Source organism: Polistes canadensis, unplaced genomic scaffold (genome assembly GCF_001313835.1).
Source record: "Polistes canadensis isolate GaletaPanama2010 unplaced genomic scaffold, ASM131383v1 scaffold_1, whole genome shotgun sequence".
Classification (NCBI taxonomy): domain Eukaryota; kingdom Metazoa; phylum Arthropoda; class Insecta; order Hymenoptera; family Vespidae; genus Polistes; species Polistes canadensis.
Window position 1 is genome coordinate 98,091 of NW_014569548.1, and position 17,967 is coordinate 116,057.

The following is a 17,967-nucleotide window of genomic DNA, read 5'->3' on the forward strand; positions in this document are numbered from 1 at the left end:
TTTATCCTTTCAACGGTTTTCTCACAACATTTATAACATAAGGAAAGAATATAATGTTTTATTAATTTAATTTATAATAACAACAAATGAAATAAGTGTCAAAGTGAGGATTTTAAATAAATACACAAAAACCTAGTAACTTGCCAAAAAATAGTACTTATTTTTATTATGTAATTTACCAAGATCCAGACGAAAAAATGTGCATGACTTATTACAAATACAGAATTAAGAAAACATTATAGTATAAGATTTATTTTTATGAAGAGATATATAGCTCTCCCCCTCGTACTATTATTTTGTATTCGTTTTTGAGCCAGTGTGAAAAGAGATTAAAAAGAAAAATGATTTATTCTTTAGTATGCTGACTACTGGAACTGCTTGAACGTGAATGTCGTTTAAATTTTGGTTGATCCACAGAATCAGAAACATTCTGATTTTTCTTTGGTTTATCTCTATTAAAATAAGATGTATTTCCATCTGTGTCATGTTGCGCATTAGACGTACCTCTTCTGTAATCATTACGTCTATCATAATATCTATAATTATCTCTGCCAAATCTGTTAGTTCTGTATGAATCACGTCTACGAGGAGAATAATTTCTTCTGCTTCTTCTATCGCGGCTAGATCTACGATCATAATCTCTATCTCTTGATCTTTGACGACCTCTTGATCTAGATCGTCTACTACCGCGTCTCTTACTTCTATCTCTTGAATCGTATCTATCGAACCGACTAGTTTCATGTTTCATAGATTTTTCATTTTTACGTTTCGTATCTAGTTTATCGGTTGATGTTAATTCATTAATATCCACATTTTTATTTACATTATCCTCGTTTTCTTGGACATTTTCATTCGTAGCGTTCTTTTCTTCCACTTGATCATTTTCTTTATTTTCTAAATGTTCGGGTATACACGCGCTACTTTCAAATTTTTCCATTAAGTAATTATCATTATCAACTCGTTCTTCAAACTTATCTGTTTTATCGCCTTCGGGTTTGCCGCCTCCTTCTTCTTCCTTTTTTAATCGTTCCTTTTCCATTTTCTAAACAAAATTTGATTAAATGTAATAATTAATCTTTATTAAATATCACAGTTTGGAGACATACCTGAAATTCGTGTAATTTGATCGTACGATTTTGTGCTTGTTTCCAATGTGGTGGAGTTACACTTCTGGAGCGACTTCGCGAAGGAGTGTGATAACGCTGAAATTTGTGAAAATTAGATGTAACAATTTATGAATTATTAATTTTTTTAATTTAATGTTTATGATGGAATTGGCATTAAGTCCTTATATAAAAATATTCAATCATTTGAAAAGCAAATACTTTGTTCCTTTTTACAAATTCACCCATTCATCTGTATGATTATAGACATCAAATAAGAAACCATAGATCGTTTCCCTAATTTATAGATTAGTAGCATAAAACAGATTATTAGAAAGAATGGCACGAGGTGAATTATTGTAAAATACTTTTAGGCTTAAAGTCAGGGATACCTACAAATACACCACGCCCTTTAAATACACGTCCAGTTTTTCTACGTAATCTTATGCGTTCCCTGCCGAAATGTTGTCGAAATTCTTTTTGATTAGCATTGTTGGTAGGTCCAGCTCTATACAAAAATTTATTTGCAGGGACCTCGGGTATCTCATCGGGATCGATTTTTGTAACAGATACAAGTGGATGAGGCTTATCATTTTCGTCTTCGTTTGAATTATGGATTTCGCCATCTTCTGATTTAGCTCTTTTCTTACTAAAGCGTAAATATATAATGATACACAAAAATAGAAGAATTATTTAAGTTACAATAATAAAGAGAATTAATTCGATTTTTCTATACCTCTTTTTGTTTTTCTTTTTCTTGCTTTTCTCTACATGGGAATCAGAATCTGATTCCGAAGAGCTACGCTTTGATTCATGTTTTTTTCCTACAAAAAAGCAAATGTACATTATCAATTTATTAAAAGATTATTATACTAAAAATTCGTTATTATCTTCTATACATAAAAATAACACACATTTAGAAATTTGATAAAAATTTATATTACTGACCTTTACTTTTAGTTTTCAATACTAATTCTCCACAGTTCACAACCTTAGCATCCTGTAATGGACGGGACATACGATCAACCGGTAATCCCTCAATGTGCATAACAACTTCCTGGCCAGACACTACTTCTCCAAAAACGACGTGGACACTGTTAATTTAATGAAAAGTTCATTAAAAATCCATACAGTATAATAATTTAATCATTTCTTTTGTTATTTACTTACTTGTCGAGGTGAGGCGCTGGTTGTGTTGTACTACAACAACAAAATATGATTAAGGTGATGAGAGATGAACAGAAAGAGCCAGCGTTCAGTGGTCATTGTGTTGTAGTAGTGGTGTGCAGACCCTTCCCTCATGACTACACAAAAACATGGCTATAGTTATTCATTCTTTCACATTTAATGTTACCACTATTCTTTTCAAGATTCTCTGCAAGTCCTATGTGTAATAATGAAATGTTTCAAATACCACATTTCTTATTGGAATTAAATAAGTAATATGATAAAACTTAAAATTATAAATATCCATTTTATTCTTATTTGTTTTATATTTTTTGGCATTACTTTTTATAACTATAACAATTTTCCCAACTATTTGTATTTAATTTAATTCCCTTTGGATCTCTGGTATCACCACCATCAACTAACATAGATGATATTTTTTTCATTTACTTAAAATATCATAAATTGCCATTGAAATTGTTCCTTAATATTAATAGTAACATGCAAAAACAATCTTAATAGATAAAAAACAGGAATACACTATATGTATAAGTGACTCTTTTGGTAACATTTATAGGATTAGAACAATATAGAAAGACATTATTATATTTCTTTTTTCAATTATTTGATTGAATTTAGTATACGTCATCGTATAAAAACAACTTTTTTATATTCAGTAAATTATTACGAATGAGACTACACAAAAAGAAAAGCTTCACCAACAAACACTGTTAGTAATTGAATAGTTAATTTTAAAATTATTTATGTAATATCTATAATTTATAAATATGAAGTAATTAGATTTACTAACTATATATACAGGACATATTGTAGTATCTAATAAAGGAATAGTCTACAATACCATTTTGTATGCTATAATGAAATAATCTATTAAGAGAATTACATATACATGCAAATATTAATACTTTTACTTACATAAAAAATTGTGATCCATTTGTATCTTTACCACGATTAGCCATTGATAATAAAAATGATTTATTATGCTTCAAAATAAAATTTTCATCTGTAAAAATAATATTATTAATAAGAGGGAGGAAGAGAAAGTGAAAGATAAAAATATCTATTTTTAATTGGAAAAAATTGTATAAATTTCGTATCATTCATCATTCAATGATTATATTAATTGTTGTCATTTAGCGATGTTAAGCCTAATTAATAAGGAAATTTATTTTTAATATAAAACAATTCAACATCTATTATATAAGACACTAAAATTCTATAATATTCTAAAAGAAGTTATCGTTTTGGCTTGTGAACGGTTCAAATTATTATATAAAACATGTTGACAAGCATATAACCTTGTATATATTAAATTTCATTTATTTTTTTACCTGCAAATGTACCACCATAGATAGATTCTCCTCCAGTTCCATTACCTACTACAAAATCACCACCTTGAATCATAAAATCTTTTACAACTCTATGAAATACAATTCCTTTATAATGCAACGGTTTCCCAGTTGTTTGTCCGACTCCCATTTCACCCGTAGATAGGGCACGAAAATTTTCACATGTCATGGGACATACATCCGCAAAGAGTTCAAAAATTATGCGACCCATAGGTAGACCGCCTACTTCTATGTCAAAGAAAACTCTTGGATTGACATTCACCATGATGTTTCTTTTTTCTATCCTAAAAGATACAAATAATATTAATTTAAATTTAAAAATCAGTACAAAAATATATACGTTGCTTTAATAAATAAGTATTTAGTTAAATAAATAAATGTGAAATTTATTGTTATTTTTAATAAATAATCAATAATTGTATGTAATTTAATATATTACAACTATTGCATCATCCAATTATTCATTCATTTCTATTCTAAATATCAACTTAAATCAAAAAAACGTACACACACACCTAAAAGTATACCTAAACGTTAAGCGTTATAAACGTGGCAGACTGTTGAAAAATGGTTGCTAAATAAGTACGGTTATATCAATAAGTAATACGATAAATATCGTCTATATATCTAAACTTAATTAATTTTTATGATACACTTAGACAATATCACTTATTTATTAATAATACTTTAGAACTACTCGAATTTGTTAAAACGAAACTTCAATTGATCACCATCCAAAGTATGGAGGAATGGAAAGAGGAAATTATAATAGTTTGTACTTCGTGTCGAAGAGGATAGTATCACCGAATTATTTTTTCATCGAGAATATTTCACGCAATTGTCATGTAGTTACATGAGAATAAGACTATAAATCGAAATCCCTGGGTTTCTTAATATTGGCACTATTGTATTGGTTGTTACCTCTACCTATGACGTTGATGGACAAACTGGTACTAGCTCTTATCTTCAATTCAATTTGTTTAGAACTGTGTTAAGAAAAAGTTATTTCTATTCTTTGTTTTTTCCACTATTAATTAATAGAAAAGAAATATCTTTGTAAATAACAAAAAATAGCATGACATTTTAAATCTCACTTTTTTATTCGTAGAATTTATCTTTAGTTACTGCATGAACTGCTCCAATTCGTAATTATCGAAATATCATACAAATATTTATCAGGTAATTATATGTTACACAATTAAAAAAACAAAAGTATTAGATAATAATAAAATATAATTTATTACTATCCTATTGTATTATAAATTATAATACAAATATTTTCTATATAAGCACTTTTTAGATAGTGTAAATTAATATAAAACCAATAACAATCTTAATTTAAACTTACACTTAATTAAAGTTCACATTACAGTTCGTTTGTATTCGAAATCATTTAATATTTAAAAAATAGATGTTTTACAAAATATTCATATTTATAAATAACGATTGTATTGTCCTACGTTGACAAATTATTTAAGATATAATCTTTCATTTGGTATCAAATTACCAACGATATTTATCCAGATAGAAACAGTTGCGTTTAAAAACGTTACATTATATAATATAATGTATGTATTATTCAAATAAAATAGACGGAGCATTATTATTGTTCCTTTAATTAAACTTCGTGGTTTATTTAAAAAAAAAAAAAAAAAAAAAAAATAAAGATAATTATGCAGTAATAAAGTAATTGATTTATATTATTAAAATCGGTAATAGAAAATAATTTCTCGAATTTATTTTTCTAGTAACTTTAGTTAAAGCACTACATGTTTTGCACAAATGAAAAGTAAGCTAAGATATCGATGCCGCGAGTATATACAGTTAATATATTCGCATACGTATTTTCCTTTCCAATGCCTCTAGTATATTATTTGTTAAATAAGTACCAATCTTCAAATATATAAATTATCAAACATATAAACACATTGTTGAAGATGATTACTTATTTCCTAAAATAATTATTTAAACAGTTTGTAAATAGATACGTAAGTTTACGCTGTTATCCTTATGCTACATACGCATTTCACAGGTTTATTGCTTTGTCGTATTAATAATGATTAACAATACAGCCATGAGCTTGTTTGTTAAATAATATAATGTCGCTGCTTGTCATTAGCTACTGCGTCATGCACATATGTTTATGGATGCGATATTTATAGTTTTGTCAACTATATTTTTTTATTGTATTAATTTGGTTATAATTTATATAAATTAATACAAGAAAGGTATTTTCTATTTACTCTGATAGCATTAAAAACAATCTCTTAAACGAGGATAAAAAAAGTGTTAATTTAGTATGTAATTTAAAATACTATTATAACGTGTAGGTATTTAAAATTTAAAAAATTTTCTTCATTTTACTTTTATTTGGTCTCTTTAAAGAAAAGTTTTTGTAGAAATCGTTTATTTACTTTGCAATTCTCTATTAATATTTTTCCATATTGCAGAGATTTATAAAAATTCTACGTAGGACATTTAACCTTTAATAGAAATTACATTGCATAAGAAAAAAAAATGACTTGAATTAATGGAAAGTTCGTTTCATTATTTATAAATTATTTTAATTATTATCGATAAATAGATGTAGCTTTTTGTATTGTATTAAACGTACAATCATATTCGACTTTTCTTTTTTGCTTTAATTTTTTAATTGCAAATATTTAATGAAATTTTATTGATAAATTATAATACTTATAAATTATATTTTTTATAGGTTTCTTACAGATTAAATTAAACAAAATGTCTTTAATAGAAGGTGTTGGCGATGAAGTTACAGATTTTTTTATTGTTTTGAGTATCATATTGGTGGCTTGGTTTGCATGGTGTTCTACAAATATTGCTGATCAACCAATAATACGCACAGTACTTATATTGCAACATCGAACACGCACAAGCATTACAGAACTAAGAGCAAGTCAAAACACCAATACTCTTAATCAATCTCGTAATATGGAAATATCAGAAGAAGATTCTATAGAAACTAATACTACTGAAAATAATCATTCAGAATCAAGCTGTCCAGAAACATCTGTTGGAGGTATTAAATATCAGTTATATGCCAGCGCAATATGTATATTAAATTTATTATTTAAAAAAATGTTATTTATTTATATTAGATGCTACTACTCCAGCATTACGTAGAGTACCAGAACCTACAACTTCTGAAGAGATTCTCATTGAAACTATGGATTCCTTTAATAATGAAGAGACAATAGCATTAGAAAAACCTAATAAGGAAAGTTCTACAGGTGAATCTAACATAGCAGAGTCGGTGTGTACTAGTACAGAATGTCCATCTGACAATTTGTCAACTGCCAATGCTAATGAAATTAGTATAAAACTAAAATTCATAAATGACGATCAAAAAGTCGTGACAGGAAGTCTTAAGGAAATGCTTGGAGACTTCAAAAAGTACATCGTATTTATTTGTAATAATAATTATAAGCGAATATGCTGAAAAAAGAAAAATCTTTGTTTATTCGTTATATTTTTCAGGCGACATTTTCAAGTAGAACTTGATTCGCAAAAATTGGTGCGCTTAGTATTTAAAGGTCAAGTGCTTCAACCAGATAGTCAAACACTAGAACGGTGTGGTCTTTACAATCATTGTGTAGTTCATTGTTTAGTACATCAACCACGGCCAGCTACAACATCATCACGGCCTCATACATTGGATGATTCATCAATTTATTTTAATACACAGACTTTTCAAGATCTCCCTGCGGGTAATGGAATCAGCTCAGTACATAATGAATGGGATTTAAGCAGGCTCTTAATGAGCATTTTGGCTCTTATTTTGGGTCTTGCTTGGTATTCTCGTTATCATTATGCGCAATTTTTTACTGCGACGGCTACAATTGTATTATATGCACTCACTGCAATATTTACAGTTCCTTTGTTTAGCAATTTTTTTCCTGATCAAGATAGCATTAGAAACATCGAGTGAATTGATATTACTACCTTATTATTCAGATAATTGTGCAAACAAATTTTACTGATCATAATTATTATTGATAAGTAACAAGAATGGACTTTCAGCACTCGTATTACTTATTGATTTATGCAGAAACATCATCGGTATAACAAATAAACATATAAAAAAAATGTGATTTTTCTAATAGCTTGCAAGTAACTTTGCTGAAAAAAAAACGGAATAAAAACTCAAACAAGTGATTAATATATATGTATGATATGTAGTAAGATATGAAATCTATATTGAATTATTTATCAACTTTAATGATTACTGATAATCTCTACAGAAAAAACAAAAAGTTCAAAAATTTAAATAAATAAAAAATATTGATTATTTTATGAAGAAGATCGGCAACCAAGAAAATAGAGTATGGTTGTATACAGGTGCTTTATGTTATTATTTCTTTATTTACTGTTATGTATTTATTAATATAATAATTATTTTTAATATACTTATCAGATATATTGGATTATCATTTTTCAAAAAATATTTTTAATTTATAAATACATTTATAGAAAATTATATATATATTACAAGCATTTGGCTTGTTAATGACCATTAAATGTGTTATTAATAAATGTATTAATATAAATGTATTAATAATACAATTATAGAAAAAAAATAAATTAGAAAATATACATATTCTTATCATATATCACAGTTAAGTATGAGCATTAAAAAAGCATATCTATTAATCTTATGTTGCAGTTATTTCTAATGCGAATATATTTGCAAGTGTTGAAGTAACCCAAATGCATGTAATAAGACCCTTTATTAGTGAAATGATTAAGATATATTTCATTTTGCTTTTTAAACATGAGTTATAATCACATTCCAACTAATATAATAGTACTATTCTTTTATTACAAAAGAAATAACAAAATTACGATAATCCTGATTTTAACAGTAAGTTTTTAGTTATTTCTCACTTTCTAAAAATGAAGATGATATATTTACATATTAAAATATATTACATGATATATATGAAATATTTTCTTTTTGTGTTTAATACAGTCAAATATTTTTTCTGTTATGACATATTTTGACTTAATATTGATGCAATTAAAGCGAAATATGTATAATTGTTTATTGGAAAAAATTTATAATAAGAAAATAATACACGATATAATGATTCTATTATAATTTTGTAAACTATTAAAAAATAAAGTTATCAATTATGTAATTATTTCTTATATTATTGGACTGTGTTATTAAAACATAACAAAAATCTATACAAAACTTTATACATCTTTTTTAGATTCATGTGCTGTAAATTGAAAAATGTTATTATTCAATATGATACGAACAAAGGTTTATTTATTTCGTAAATTAAAATGTTACGGATTTAAAATTAATTACTCGCATATTATTAATGCCTTGTTTATTTATTCATGCTCTTCCTTATAAAGAAATTATTTTTTTCTTATCTTACTATGTGTTACAAAGTATTACATAAATAGTTTTGTGAATAGAATAAATACATGATAATGTATGACAACAGATGGTATATAATAAAATAGGCAATTATCATTTTTTAATTATTTGAAAAGAATAGAAAAAATATGATGCGAAATGATAATTATATATAAATATAAATAAATTGGTTATAATTTTTTAAATGATAACAATATTTTTTGTTAAATAAATCAAATAGTTGAATAATTTATATCATTTGTACCTTTTCAAGTAAAATTATTTTTAAGTAGGATGACTAATATTTATTGTTTTAGTATGTAACTCTAATATTGACGATACATTTGGAAGTGTAAATAGATTATCATTTGATTTAAATAAAGCTTGTATATATTGTTTCAATGTAACCATATTCAATGTAAAGTTACCCTGAGGATTTTCTAAAAGTATAGTAGCTTTTCTTGTATCATTAATTACATTAAGGAAATGACATTTAGGAGCTTTACAGTCAACTATTGAATGATTTACTGGAGAGCCAATTTTAACTACTTGAATAGTTTTTTTATTTAATGAAGCAATATCTGTATTGTTTGTAAGTAACTTTCCATCAACGTATAGGTCATAAGTTACTCCATAAATTCCAAATATAATATCTATATTTTGTTTTAATTGTTCATACGAAATTAAAGTTGTAGTTCCAACTGTTTCTACTTCTAACAAAATTGTACCTGCAGAATTGGTAGCACCAAATCTTGGTTTTATATTAATTAATTCGACATTAGCGTATTTTGAAAATGGTTCAACATCTGTTGTATTATTTTTACATGTGCTTTCTATTTTACTCTTAACAAGTATAAGTTTCATATCTACGCCTTTAACGTTTTGCATTTCTTCCAGAATAATATTATTATTATTTGAAAATTCAGATATATATTTTTGAGGAGTTTTAGTTGCACTTTCAATAAACTCTTTATGGCTGAGAATAACTTTAGCTAAATTACTATTTACATCTGGAATTTCATAATAAACAATGGCTTCATCGGATGGCACCAATTGAGCTTTCTTTCTTAATTTCTGTACCCTATTAATTATTTCTCTTGCTACTCCTTCATTTTGCATACTTTCATCGGGTGTAATTCCTAGAAGAATTAATATATTTCCTTCACTGTGGGCCTCATATTGTTTAGAAAGTTCTTCAGCCATTGGACCAGTGAAATTAAACATCAAGCGTAAATCACCCTCGCCAAGCTTATGACCTTGTATTGTAATTTCCTTCGAAGCTACAAACTGTTGTAGCTGTTCATCTGACAATTCTTTAATAGCTTGTGTAATTGATTTAAACTCTCCTTTTAAACGGGCACCTAATACTTTATGATCAGGTTCGGCACGTAAAGTTACTCCATATTTTTCTTTATCTGTTGTGATTATTAATTCTTTTACATTTAATTCTTCAAGTATATATGATCTTAATGAAACAATATCTTTCAAAACATTGCTATCTTGATGGATAACAACAATATTTGGTAAAGGATATTTAACAGGAATAGTTTTTCTATCTCTTACAATTCTGCCTAACTCAATAATAGTTTGCATATAGGATACTGATTTTTCAATACTTTCATCAATTAAATGAATATAAGGATTAGGAATCATTTGATAATGAACACTATCCATATTAGCATTAGAATCGGGTGGAAGCAGTTTTGACAAACGTTGAAACATAAACTCTGTTAAAAATGGAGTGAAAGGTGCATTAATTTTCACCATTGTGTAAAGTACACAATATAAAGTATTTAATGCATTTTGACAATCAATAGTACCACTTTCACCTTTTATTCGCCTTCTATTCATTCTAACATACCAATTTGTAAGATTATCTATGTATTTAATTAAACGAGGAACTACAGTATATAGTCTATATGCTCGCATTTCTTGTTGAAGAAATTTCAGTAGTGTTTGCGTGAAAGATATTATCCACTTATCCATTATGTTGTTAGAACAACTATTAGATATATCCTTATACACAAATTTAGTTTTTTCCTCTCTTTCAAATCTTTCAATATTTTGCATTAAAAATCTAAATGCATTATACCAAGGAAGAAGCACATCTTTTACTATATCTCTGACACCTTCTTCTTTGAATCTTAAATTTTCTGCTCTAACAACGGGTGAATTGATTAAGTACAATCTGAGAGCATCTGCGCCATACTTGTTAACAACTTCAATGGGATCAGGATAATTCTTCTTACGTTTAGACATCTTTTGTCCATCAGATGCTAAAATTAAACCACTGGCAACAAGATTTTTAAATGGTGCTATACCAAAAAGTGCAGTAGATATAACAAGAAGGGTATAGAACCAGCCTCGAGTTTGATCAATGCCTTCCGCTATGAAGTCTGCAGGAAAACTTTCTTCAAAGTTCTTTGGATCTTTAAATGGATAATGCATTTGTGCATATGGCATTGAACCAGATTCAAACCAACAATCAAATACTTCTGGTACACGTCGTAATGGTGGATGTCCTGGCCGTACAGATGGAATAGTCAAATTGTCTATATTTTCTCTATGAATATCAGACACTTTTGTACCAGTTAATTTCTCCAATTCTTCAATACTTCCAATACATACAACTTCTTGACCGTCTTCAGAAATCCATAAAGGTATAGGATTACCCCAATATCTATTTCTACTAATTGCCCAATCTCGAGCATCTCGCAACCAATTTCCAAATCTCTTATCTTTGACATAATCTGGTACCCAGTGAGTATCAGCATTGGCTACTAATAATTTGTCTTTTATTGCTTCGACCCTAATAAACCATGATGGAACAGCTTTATAAATTAATGGTGTATCAGATCGCCAACAATATGGATAACTGTGTTTAACTGGAACACTATGAACTAGTCTGTTAATAGCTTGAATATATTTTATAATATCCTTATCTGCATCTTTTACATATTTTCCTTTAAAATCATGAACTGGATCTGTAAAGCAACCGTTACTATCAATAGGACATATAATTTCTTGGTCTTTCGTTATAACGCCTGCATTTAAACAACATCTGTAATCGTCTTCTCCAAAATAAGGTGATTGATGTACAATTCCAGTTCCACTTTCTGAAGTAACATAATTATCATTTAATATTACAAAAGCACCTTTTTCTTGTAATCGAACAAAGTATGGAAAAAGTGGTTGATATTGTTTTCCTTTTAAATCTGATCCTTTTCTTTTCCCACATACAGTATAAAGATCTTTAGATTTATAAATAAGATTTAAAGAAGATTCTAATAAAATATAAATATTATTAGATTTATTATCCTTAACTTCTATATATTCAAAAGCAGGATTACAACACAATGCCAGATTACTAGGTAAAGTCCAAGGAGTAGTTGTCCATGCTAGAATAGATACACCCGGTTCATCTATTAAAGGAAATGCAACTACTACAGATGGATCTACAACATCTTTATAATTTTGTCCAGATTCAAAGTTCGACAGAGGTGTATTGCATGCGGTAGAATATGGCATTACTTTGACACCTTGGTAAACAAATCCTTTGTTGTACAATTCCTTAAAAACCCACCATATAGACTCCATGTACCATGGATACAATGTTTTATAATCATTTTTAAAATCTATCCATCTACCAATTCTACCAACTATTTTCTCCCATTCTGTAGCATATCTCATTACAATATTTCTGCATTCCTTATTATAATTTTCAATACCAATTTTAGCAACATCATCTGGACTTTTGATATTCAATGCTTTATCTATTTCAAATTCAACGGGTAAACCATGTGTATCCCATCCGAATCTCCTTTCAACGTAACGTCCACATTGATGAGCATACCTTGTTATAATATCCTTTATTGTTCCAGCAAGTATATGTCCATAATGAGGTAAACCAGTTGCAAAAGGTGGACCATCATAAAATGAATATTTCGGCTTACCTTTTGACATTTTTAAACTATTTTGGAATACATCCAATTTCTGCCATAATTCTAAAATAATTTCTTCTTCTTTCGAAAAATTAATTGTTTCTGATAATTTTTCAATCATTTTTAAATGATCTTTTGATACACCTTAAGCCTTTAATTATTCACCGTCTGGTACAAAACGTTATCATGAAATTTCGTAAGGTTATGAACTCATGCATGTAATCGCGTAACATGAAACCGCAAAAGAAATGTAAAACTTATGAATGTACACGGCAGGTGAGATTACGGTACTGTACTCATTAATAGAAGTTTTGTAAACAGTGCAACCAAATGAAAAGAATGAACTAAATAGAAACTGTTTCTTGATTTGATTGGTTAAATGTCGACGTATCCACATGAACCTTTAGGAAGAAATCTTTTGTTACACCAATAGACAAATTCATGCGAAAGATTTAATTACGTGTCCAATTTTTTTAAATGCTTAGTAATATTTTTTATGCCCTTTAACAGTAAATTTCATATATAAGTATATAAGTTAGAAAATGATTGTAGCGTATTATACGAAAGAGAAGTAAAAAATTAAGTGTTGGGTTAGAAAGTGCGCAAGCGCATTATGTCTATACAGAAGTGTGTTGAGTGGTATTGAATGTGTTAAGTTTGATCACCCTGAGACAGCCATTGTGTTATTGTTGTTTTACGCATAAATCTTTCACAATTCGTGATTATTAATCTCGTATCATACTGAAAGAAATTAAGAGCATTATTTTATTCTATATTTTCTACGATATAGAATAATGACAGATAGGTCAAGTAATGGAGATTATCAGCATGATCGAGAGGAATCCCCAGAAAATAATTCTAATTTGTCGATGAAAAAAGACCGAGAAGAAAAGGATCATCAAGTTGATAAGGCCGGGGAATATGTAAGAGAACTTTTGCAAGAAAAAGTCGAATTGGATTCGCAAAAATGGCCCAATGCAACTCGCTTGATTGATCAAGGTAAGAATTCATTTATTCAAACTGTTTTGGAAAGTGTTTCACATAGACTGATTACATAGAAATTAGAATTTGATAAAACGTTTTTTGTTCATTTTTAGAAATACAAAAAACTCAAGCTATTGGAAAGCCATTAAGAGATCCAAAATATGTAGATATTTATCGTGAGAAACCAATACGCATTTCTGTTAAAGTCTTGGTTCCTGTTCGTGAACATCCAAAGGTGGATTATATCGTATCAATATGTTTTGAGCTAGATAACATTTACAAAATAAATTCTCTATTAACATGTTATTGCATTTTATCTGTAGTTTAATTTTGTCGGAAAACTATTGGGACCAAAGGGAAATTCTATGAAACGTTTACAAGAAGAAACACTGTGCAAGATGGCAGTTTTAGGAAGAGGGTCAATGAAAGATCGACAGAAGGTATACTTGCTTACTTACATCACACTCAAATGATTATATTTGCACTTACTTAAAATATTTTAATAACGATGATACTTATTATTACTGTTTATTGTTAAATAAATTAAAAGCGCAATGATTTATTCTAGGAAGAAGAATGTCGTATGTCCTTGGATCCAAAATATGCTCATCTGTCGGATGACTTACATGTAGAAATAACAGCATTAGCACCACCAGCTGAAGCATATGCTCGTATAGCATTTGCACTTGCAGAGGTTCGCAAGTATTTAATTCCAGATAATAACGACAATATACGGCAAGAACAAATGCGAGAAATGGAACTTAGCATGGCCGATGATTCAACAGTCGCAGAAGATAGAAGACCTTCTATTAGAGGTGTTCCTCCTGCAGCAAGTGGTATTCTTAGACCTACTTCCAGGCCAACGCTGCCAAGATCATCAAGAGGTTTGTTGTTTCTAATAAAAGATATTACATTTATTAACATTTCTCACATCCTTAAGATGGAGACTTACTGTTAACCAAAAATTTTGTAAGATTTTCAATCAGTTTCAGCGCCTGTTCTTCCTCCACCCTCTAATCGTGGACCCATCTCTCGACCAATGCCTGCAAAGACTAAAATTTTTTCAATATTAGACCGTGCACGAGCTGCCATGGATCAGAGTTATGGGTAAATGTTAACATGTACATTATTTCTAATAAATAGTAATGGAAACGTTTAAAAATATATTTCTTTTTAAAGCTATGAGACTCCAACTCCGCCTTTAAATAATCGCGTAGGAACACATGATTATGAATATCATCCATCTTCGACAACAAATACTCGATATGCAGATCGTCATTATACGTCGACTGCAAGGTATGTACAGTTCATGATCAGAACCCGAAGATAATTTTCCAAGCGAAAATTATTTTAGAATCCACTGTGTTCATTTTATCTAATTTAGTTCAGGTATTTTGCTAGATCCAGCAGTTTATCTTATACTCTCTAGATATGTACAGGGTTAGTCATTTTACAGGTCAGTTATTTTGGAAAAACAAAGTTCTTTATATTCGAGAAAATCAGCTATGAAAGTCCGTCAAATATGCATGAATTTGATAGGCAATAAGAATTGATTGAACAGGTTTTTTTATACTTGGATGTTTTATTTGTATTCATGAATATGAATAGATGAATAAAGACATAAAATTATATTGATGCTTGAAGAAGCGAAGACTTGAAAGATATCAGCGATTCATGCTTCTGTAATTTGTAACAAGCTACATTTTGTTTAAGATAAAATGGAAAGAAATTACAACAATTTATAATTTAAATAAATAAATGTATTATTTGAATTTAGTATAGTAAGCAATCTATAGGAAGTCACGATATTGTTTGTAAATATGAAGAAACCCATTTGCGTACTTGACAAAATTTCATAGTTGATTTTTTTGAAAACAAAGCCTCGTATAAAATATTGTCATTCTAAATTTTCCATTTACTTTTGTACGAGGAATCAAGTTCTTTCAACTTGTATCGTGATTTTCAATATACTCCTTGCATTTATTCAAAGATTTCTCTTTTAATGCGATGAATAAATGTGTTTTTTATAAAAAAAAGTTTAATAAAAACTATTATCGGTAGTTCCGCGAATAATTTTTCTTTCAAAAAACGATCGATAAAGGTTTTGTTTTTGTTTTGTTTTAATATCATTCAGTGACGACATGTATCCTACTTCGAGATATACTACCTATGAATACGAAGAAGAACCTGTGCCACATACATCACATGATTATTACGAAATGCCAGAGTATCCAGGTAAGAATATATTTCTCTTATATTAAACTCTCCGATTATATCTTCATGCTTTTATTTTTTTTTTATCTTTGATGAAGCATCATTTAGGTGATCAGCGTAAAGTTGATGAACTATGGAAAATACTTATAAAAATAGTAATCGTTGATAGTTGCCTTAATAAAATTAATGATTGATCCTTATAAAATCACAATTATCAATATACGTATTGGTCAATACGTTAACAATGAAAAATAAATGAAAAGAACTTTAACATTTTAATAAAAATTGATGAAACGCATAAAGAAAAATTTAAAATTAAAATGTGGATGATCGTGGATAAATGTATAATCAATACCTCTACGGGATATTTTTGTTAAAATAATGAATTCCCCCCGATATAAAATCTATTAATAATTGAAGTACATAAATCCGTAAAATTCGCAGAGGATACAACAAGCCGCGCATGGAAGTCATACAAGACTACAACAACGTCAGGCTCGAGTTCGCGATATCGCAGCGCTCCATACACACGACCTTCCAAGTAAACATCTGCAAAAGTTTTTTAATTTTCTTCTCGATTTAAAATTATTCACCGATTAAGAAATATTATTTTTTTTAACATTATTGTTTCATAGCCCTAAACCATTGACGTGTTATTTTCTTAATATACCCTAATCTATGATATGACGTATAATTAGAAACCCATAAACGAGCATATACTAGATCGGCTTTTATTTAAACGGAAACATAAAACTTAATGTAAATTATGATAAGGAAAAATTAAAACTTTACGTTATATTTTATACGTAAAGTACATTTAGTTATTACAATACAATTGGACTCATTATTTTTTTCTTATTATTTAGTAGTAAATCATAGAAATCATATCGAGATTTATCTTTCTTGTCATTCATCTTACTTCATTTACTTTTTATCTTCTCCGTTTATTATTAAAGCCTTATATCATTTTTAGATGAGTATTTCGCGGACAGTGGATAAATAAGAATATATTAATATAATGAAACGTATAATCAAATAATAAAAAAAAGATTTAAAGTTTTTAATATAACAAGTTACAAAGCGAAAATTCTGCTCTTGGCAATACTTAAAAATCACGTTACAGTATTAATAGTTCATAATTTTTTGCAACAGCATTATTTCTGTTTTCAAAATATTTATAAAAAATATTAATTTACATTGATAGTAAAAGAAATTATTTTAAGATTATTTTAAAAAAACAAAATATAATTTTTTTTATATTGTTTCACTGTATCTGTCATTCACTGATAATGATTTATGATTAATGTTGATATTAAAAAAGAGATAATAAATTGTTTATAATATTTGATAAATAATTTAATGGTATAATATTTATAACTGGATTAATTTTATTATTTTCATCGAGCATAGTTAATGCACGAGCATAATGGGAGTTTCGAAAATTTAAGCCAATTTTTTTTTGTTATGCGTAAATTGTAAATTTAGTATGACGATTATTTTATTGGGAGTGTACTAATAGCTTATCGTCAGAAAAGGGATAAATATTTAAATAAGTAGAAATAATAGACGGTACAATATATCGCGAATTTTGCAAATTCTTTTCTAATTTTCTTTTTATTAGATATGCTTGATTTTGGATATGTGATTCATGAAAAAGGTCAATTATTGATATTGATCAATATTTATGTCCCACACATAAACATATTTTTTTTTTCCACTTATTGAAAAAACTTTAGATGATTAAAAATTATATTAACCTTTTAGATACTACGCGCCACTATAGTGGCTTTCGCGGATAT

The 17,967-nt window shown here is 28.0% G+C and overlaps 4 protein-coding genes across 10 annotated transcripts in view; 2 read left to right on the plus strand and 2 right to left on the minus strand.

The window, feature by feature from the left end:
* Window positions 1-143: 143 nt before the first annotated feature.
* On the minus strand, window positions 144-4,478 carry LOC106783691 (peptidyl-prolyl cis-trans isomerase cyp11). 2 transcript variants are annotated; one of them, XM_014742467.1, is made up of 9 exons: window positions 4,156-4,478; window positions 3,623-3,924; window positions 3,207-3,294; window positions 2,274-2,303; window positions 2,052-2,197; window positions 1,840-1,927; window positions 1,500-1,752; window positions 1,107-1,202; window positions 144-1,042 (listed from the first exon to the last, which is right to left on the minus strand). In XM_014742467.1, the coding sequence occupies exons 2-9, from the start codon at window positions 3,903-3,905 to the stop codon at window positions 347-349; spliced, it is 1,680 nt and encodes a 559-aa protein (XP_014597953.1). In that variant the 5' UTR covers window positions 3,906-3,924; window positions 4,156-4,478; the 3' UTR covers window positions 144-346. The 2 variants fall into 2 exon arrangements, with proteins under 2 accessions (XP_014597953.1, XP_014597963.1); XM_014742477.1 differs by having other exon boundaries at window positions 4,148-4,460.
* A 928-nt stretch (window positions 4,479-5,406) lies between these two features.
* On the plus strand, window positions 5,407-7,780 carry LOC106783656 (transmembrane and ubiquitin-like domain-containing protein 1). 3 transcript variants are annotated; one of them, XM_014742371.1, is made up of 4 exons: window positions 5,407-5,628; window positions 6,357-6,680; window positions 6,760-7,054; window positions 7,139-7,780. In XM_014742371.1, the coding sequence occupies exons 2-4, from the start codon at window positions 6,383-6,385 to the stop codon at window positions 7,587-7,589; spliced, it is 1,044 nt and encodes a 347-aa protein (XP_014597857.1). In that variant the 5' UTR covers window positions 5,407-5,628; window positions 6,357-6,382; the 3' UTR covers window positions 7,590-7,780. The 3 variants fall into 3 exon arrangements, with proteins under 3 accessions (XP_014597857.1, XP_014597867.1, XP_014597877.1); XM_014742381.1 differs by lacking the exon at window positions 5,407-5,628 and adding an exon at window positions 5,746-5,966; XM_014742391.1 differs by lacking the exon at window positions 5,407-5,628 and adding an exon at window positions 5,767-5,868.
* A 1,199-nt stretch (window positions 7,781-8,979) lies between these two features.
* Window positions 8,980-13,269, minus strand: LOC106783603 (isoleucine--tRNA ligase, cytoplasmic). The gene has a single exon (XM_014742287.1). It carries the CDS (start codon window positions 13,089-13,091, stop codon window positions 9,315-9,317), a length of 3,777 nt encoding a protein of 1,258 aa, XP_014597773.1. The 5' UTR covers window positions 13,092-13,269; the 3' UTR covers window positions 8,980-9,314.
* Window positions 13,270-13,546: 277 nt separating this feature from the next.
* Window positions 13,547-17,967, plus strand: part of LOC106783637 (KH domain-containing, RNA-binding, signal transduction-associated protein 3) — a 13,772-nt gene continuing 9,351 nt past the window's right edge. For 3 of the 4 annotated variants that reach the window (XR_001381334.1, XR_001381335.1, XM_014742357.1), the window contains exons 1-7: window positions 13,765-13,969; window positions 14,068-14,189; window positions 14,278-14,394; window positions 14,523-14,838; window positions 14,941-15,061; window positions 15,134-15,250; window positions 16,089-16,189. Coding sequence is in view for 2 of the 4 variants with exons in the window: in XM_014742357.1 (XP_014597843.1) it covers window positions 13,765-13,969; window positions 14,068-14,189; window positions 14,278-14,394; window positions 14,523-14,838; window positions 14,941-15,061; window positions 15,134-15,250; window positions 16,089-16,189 (1,099 nt within the window). In the remaining 2 variants the exon portion in view is untranslated. Of the gene's footprint in view, window positions 13,970-14,067; window positions 14,190-14,277; window positions 14,395-14,522; window positions 14,839-14,940; window positions 15,062-15,133; window positions 15,251-16,088; window positions 16,190-16,612; window positions 17,159-17,967 lie in introns of those variants that run through there. The other variant, XM_014742345.1, reaches the window with a different exon arrangement.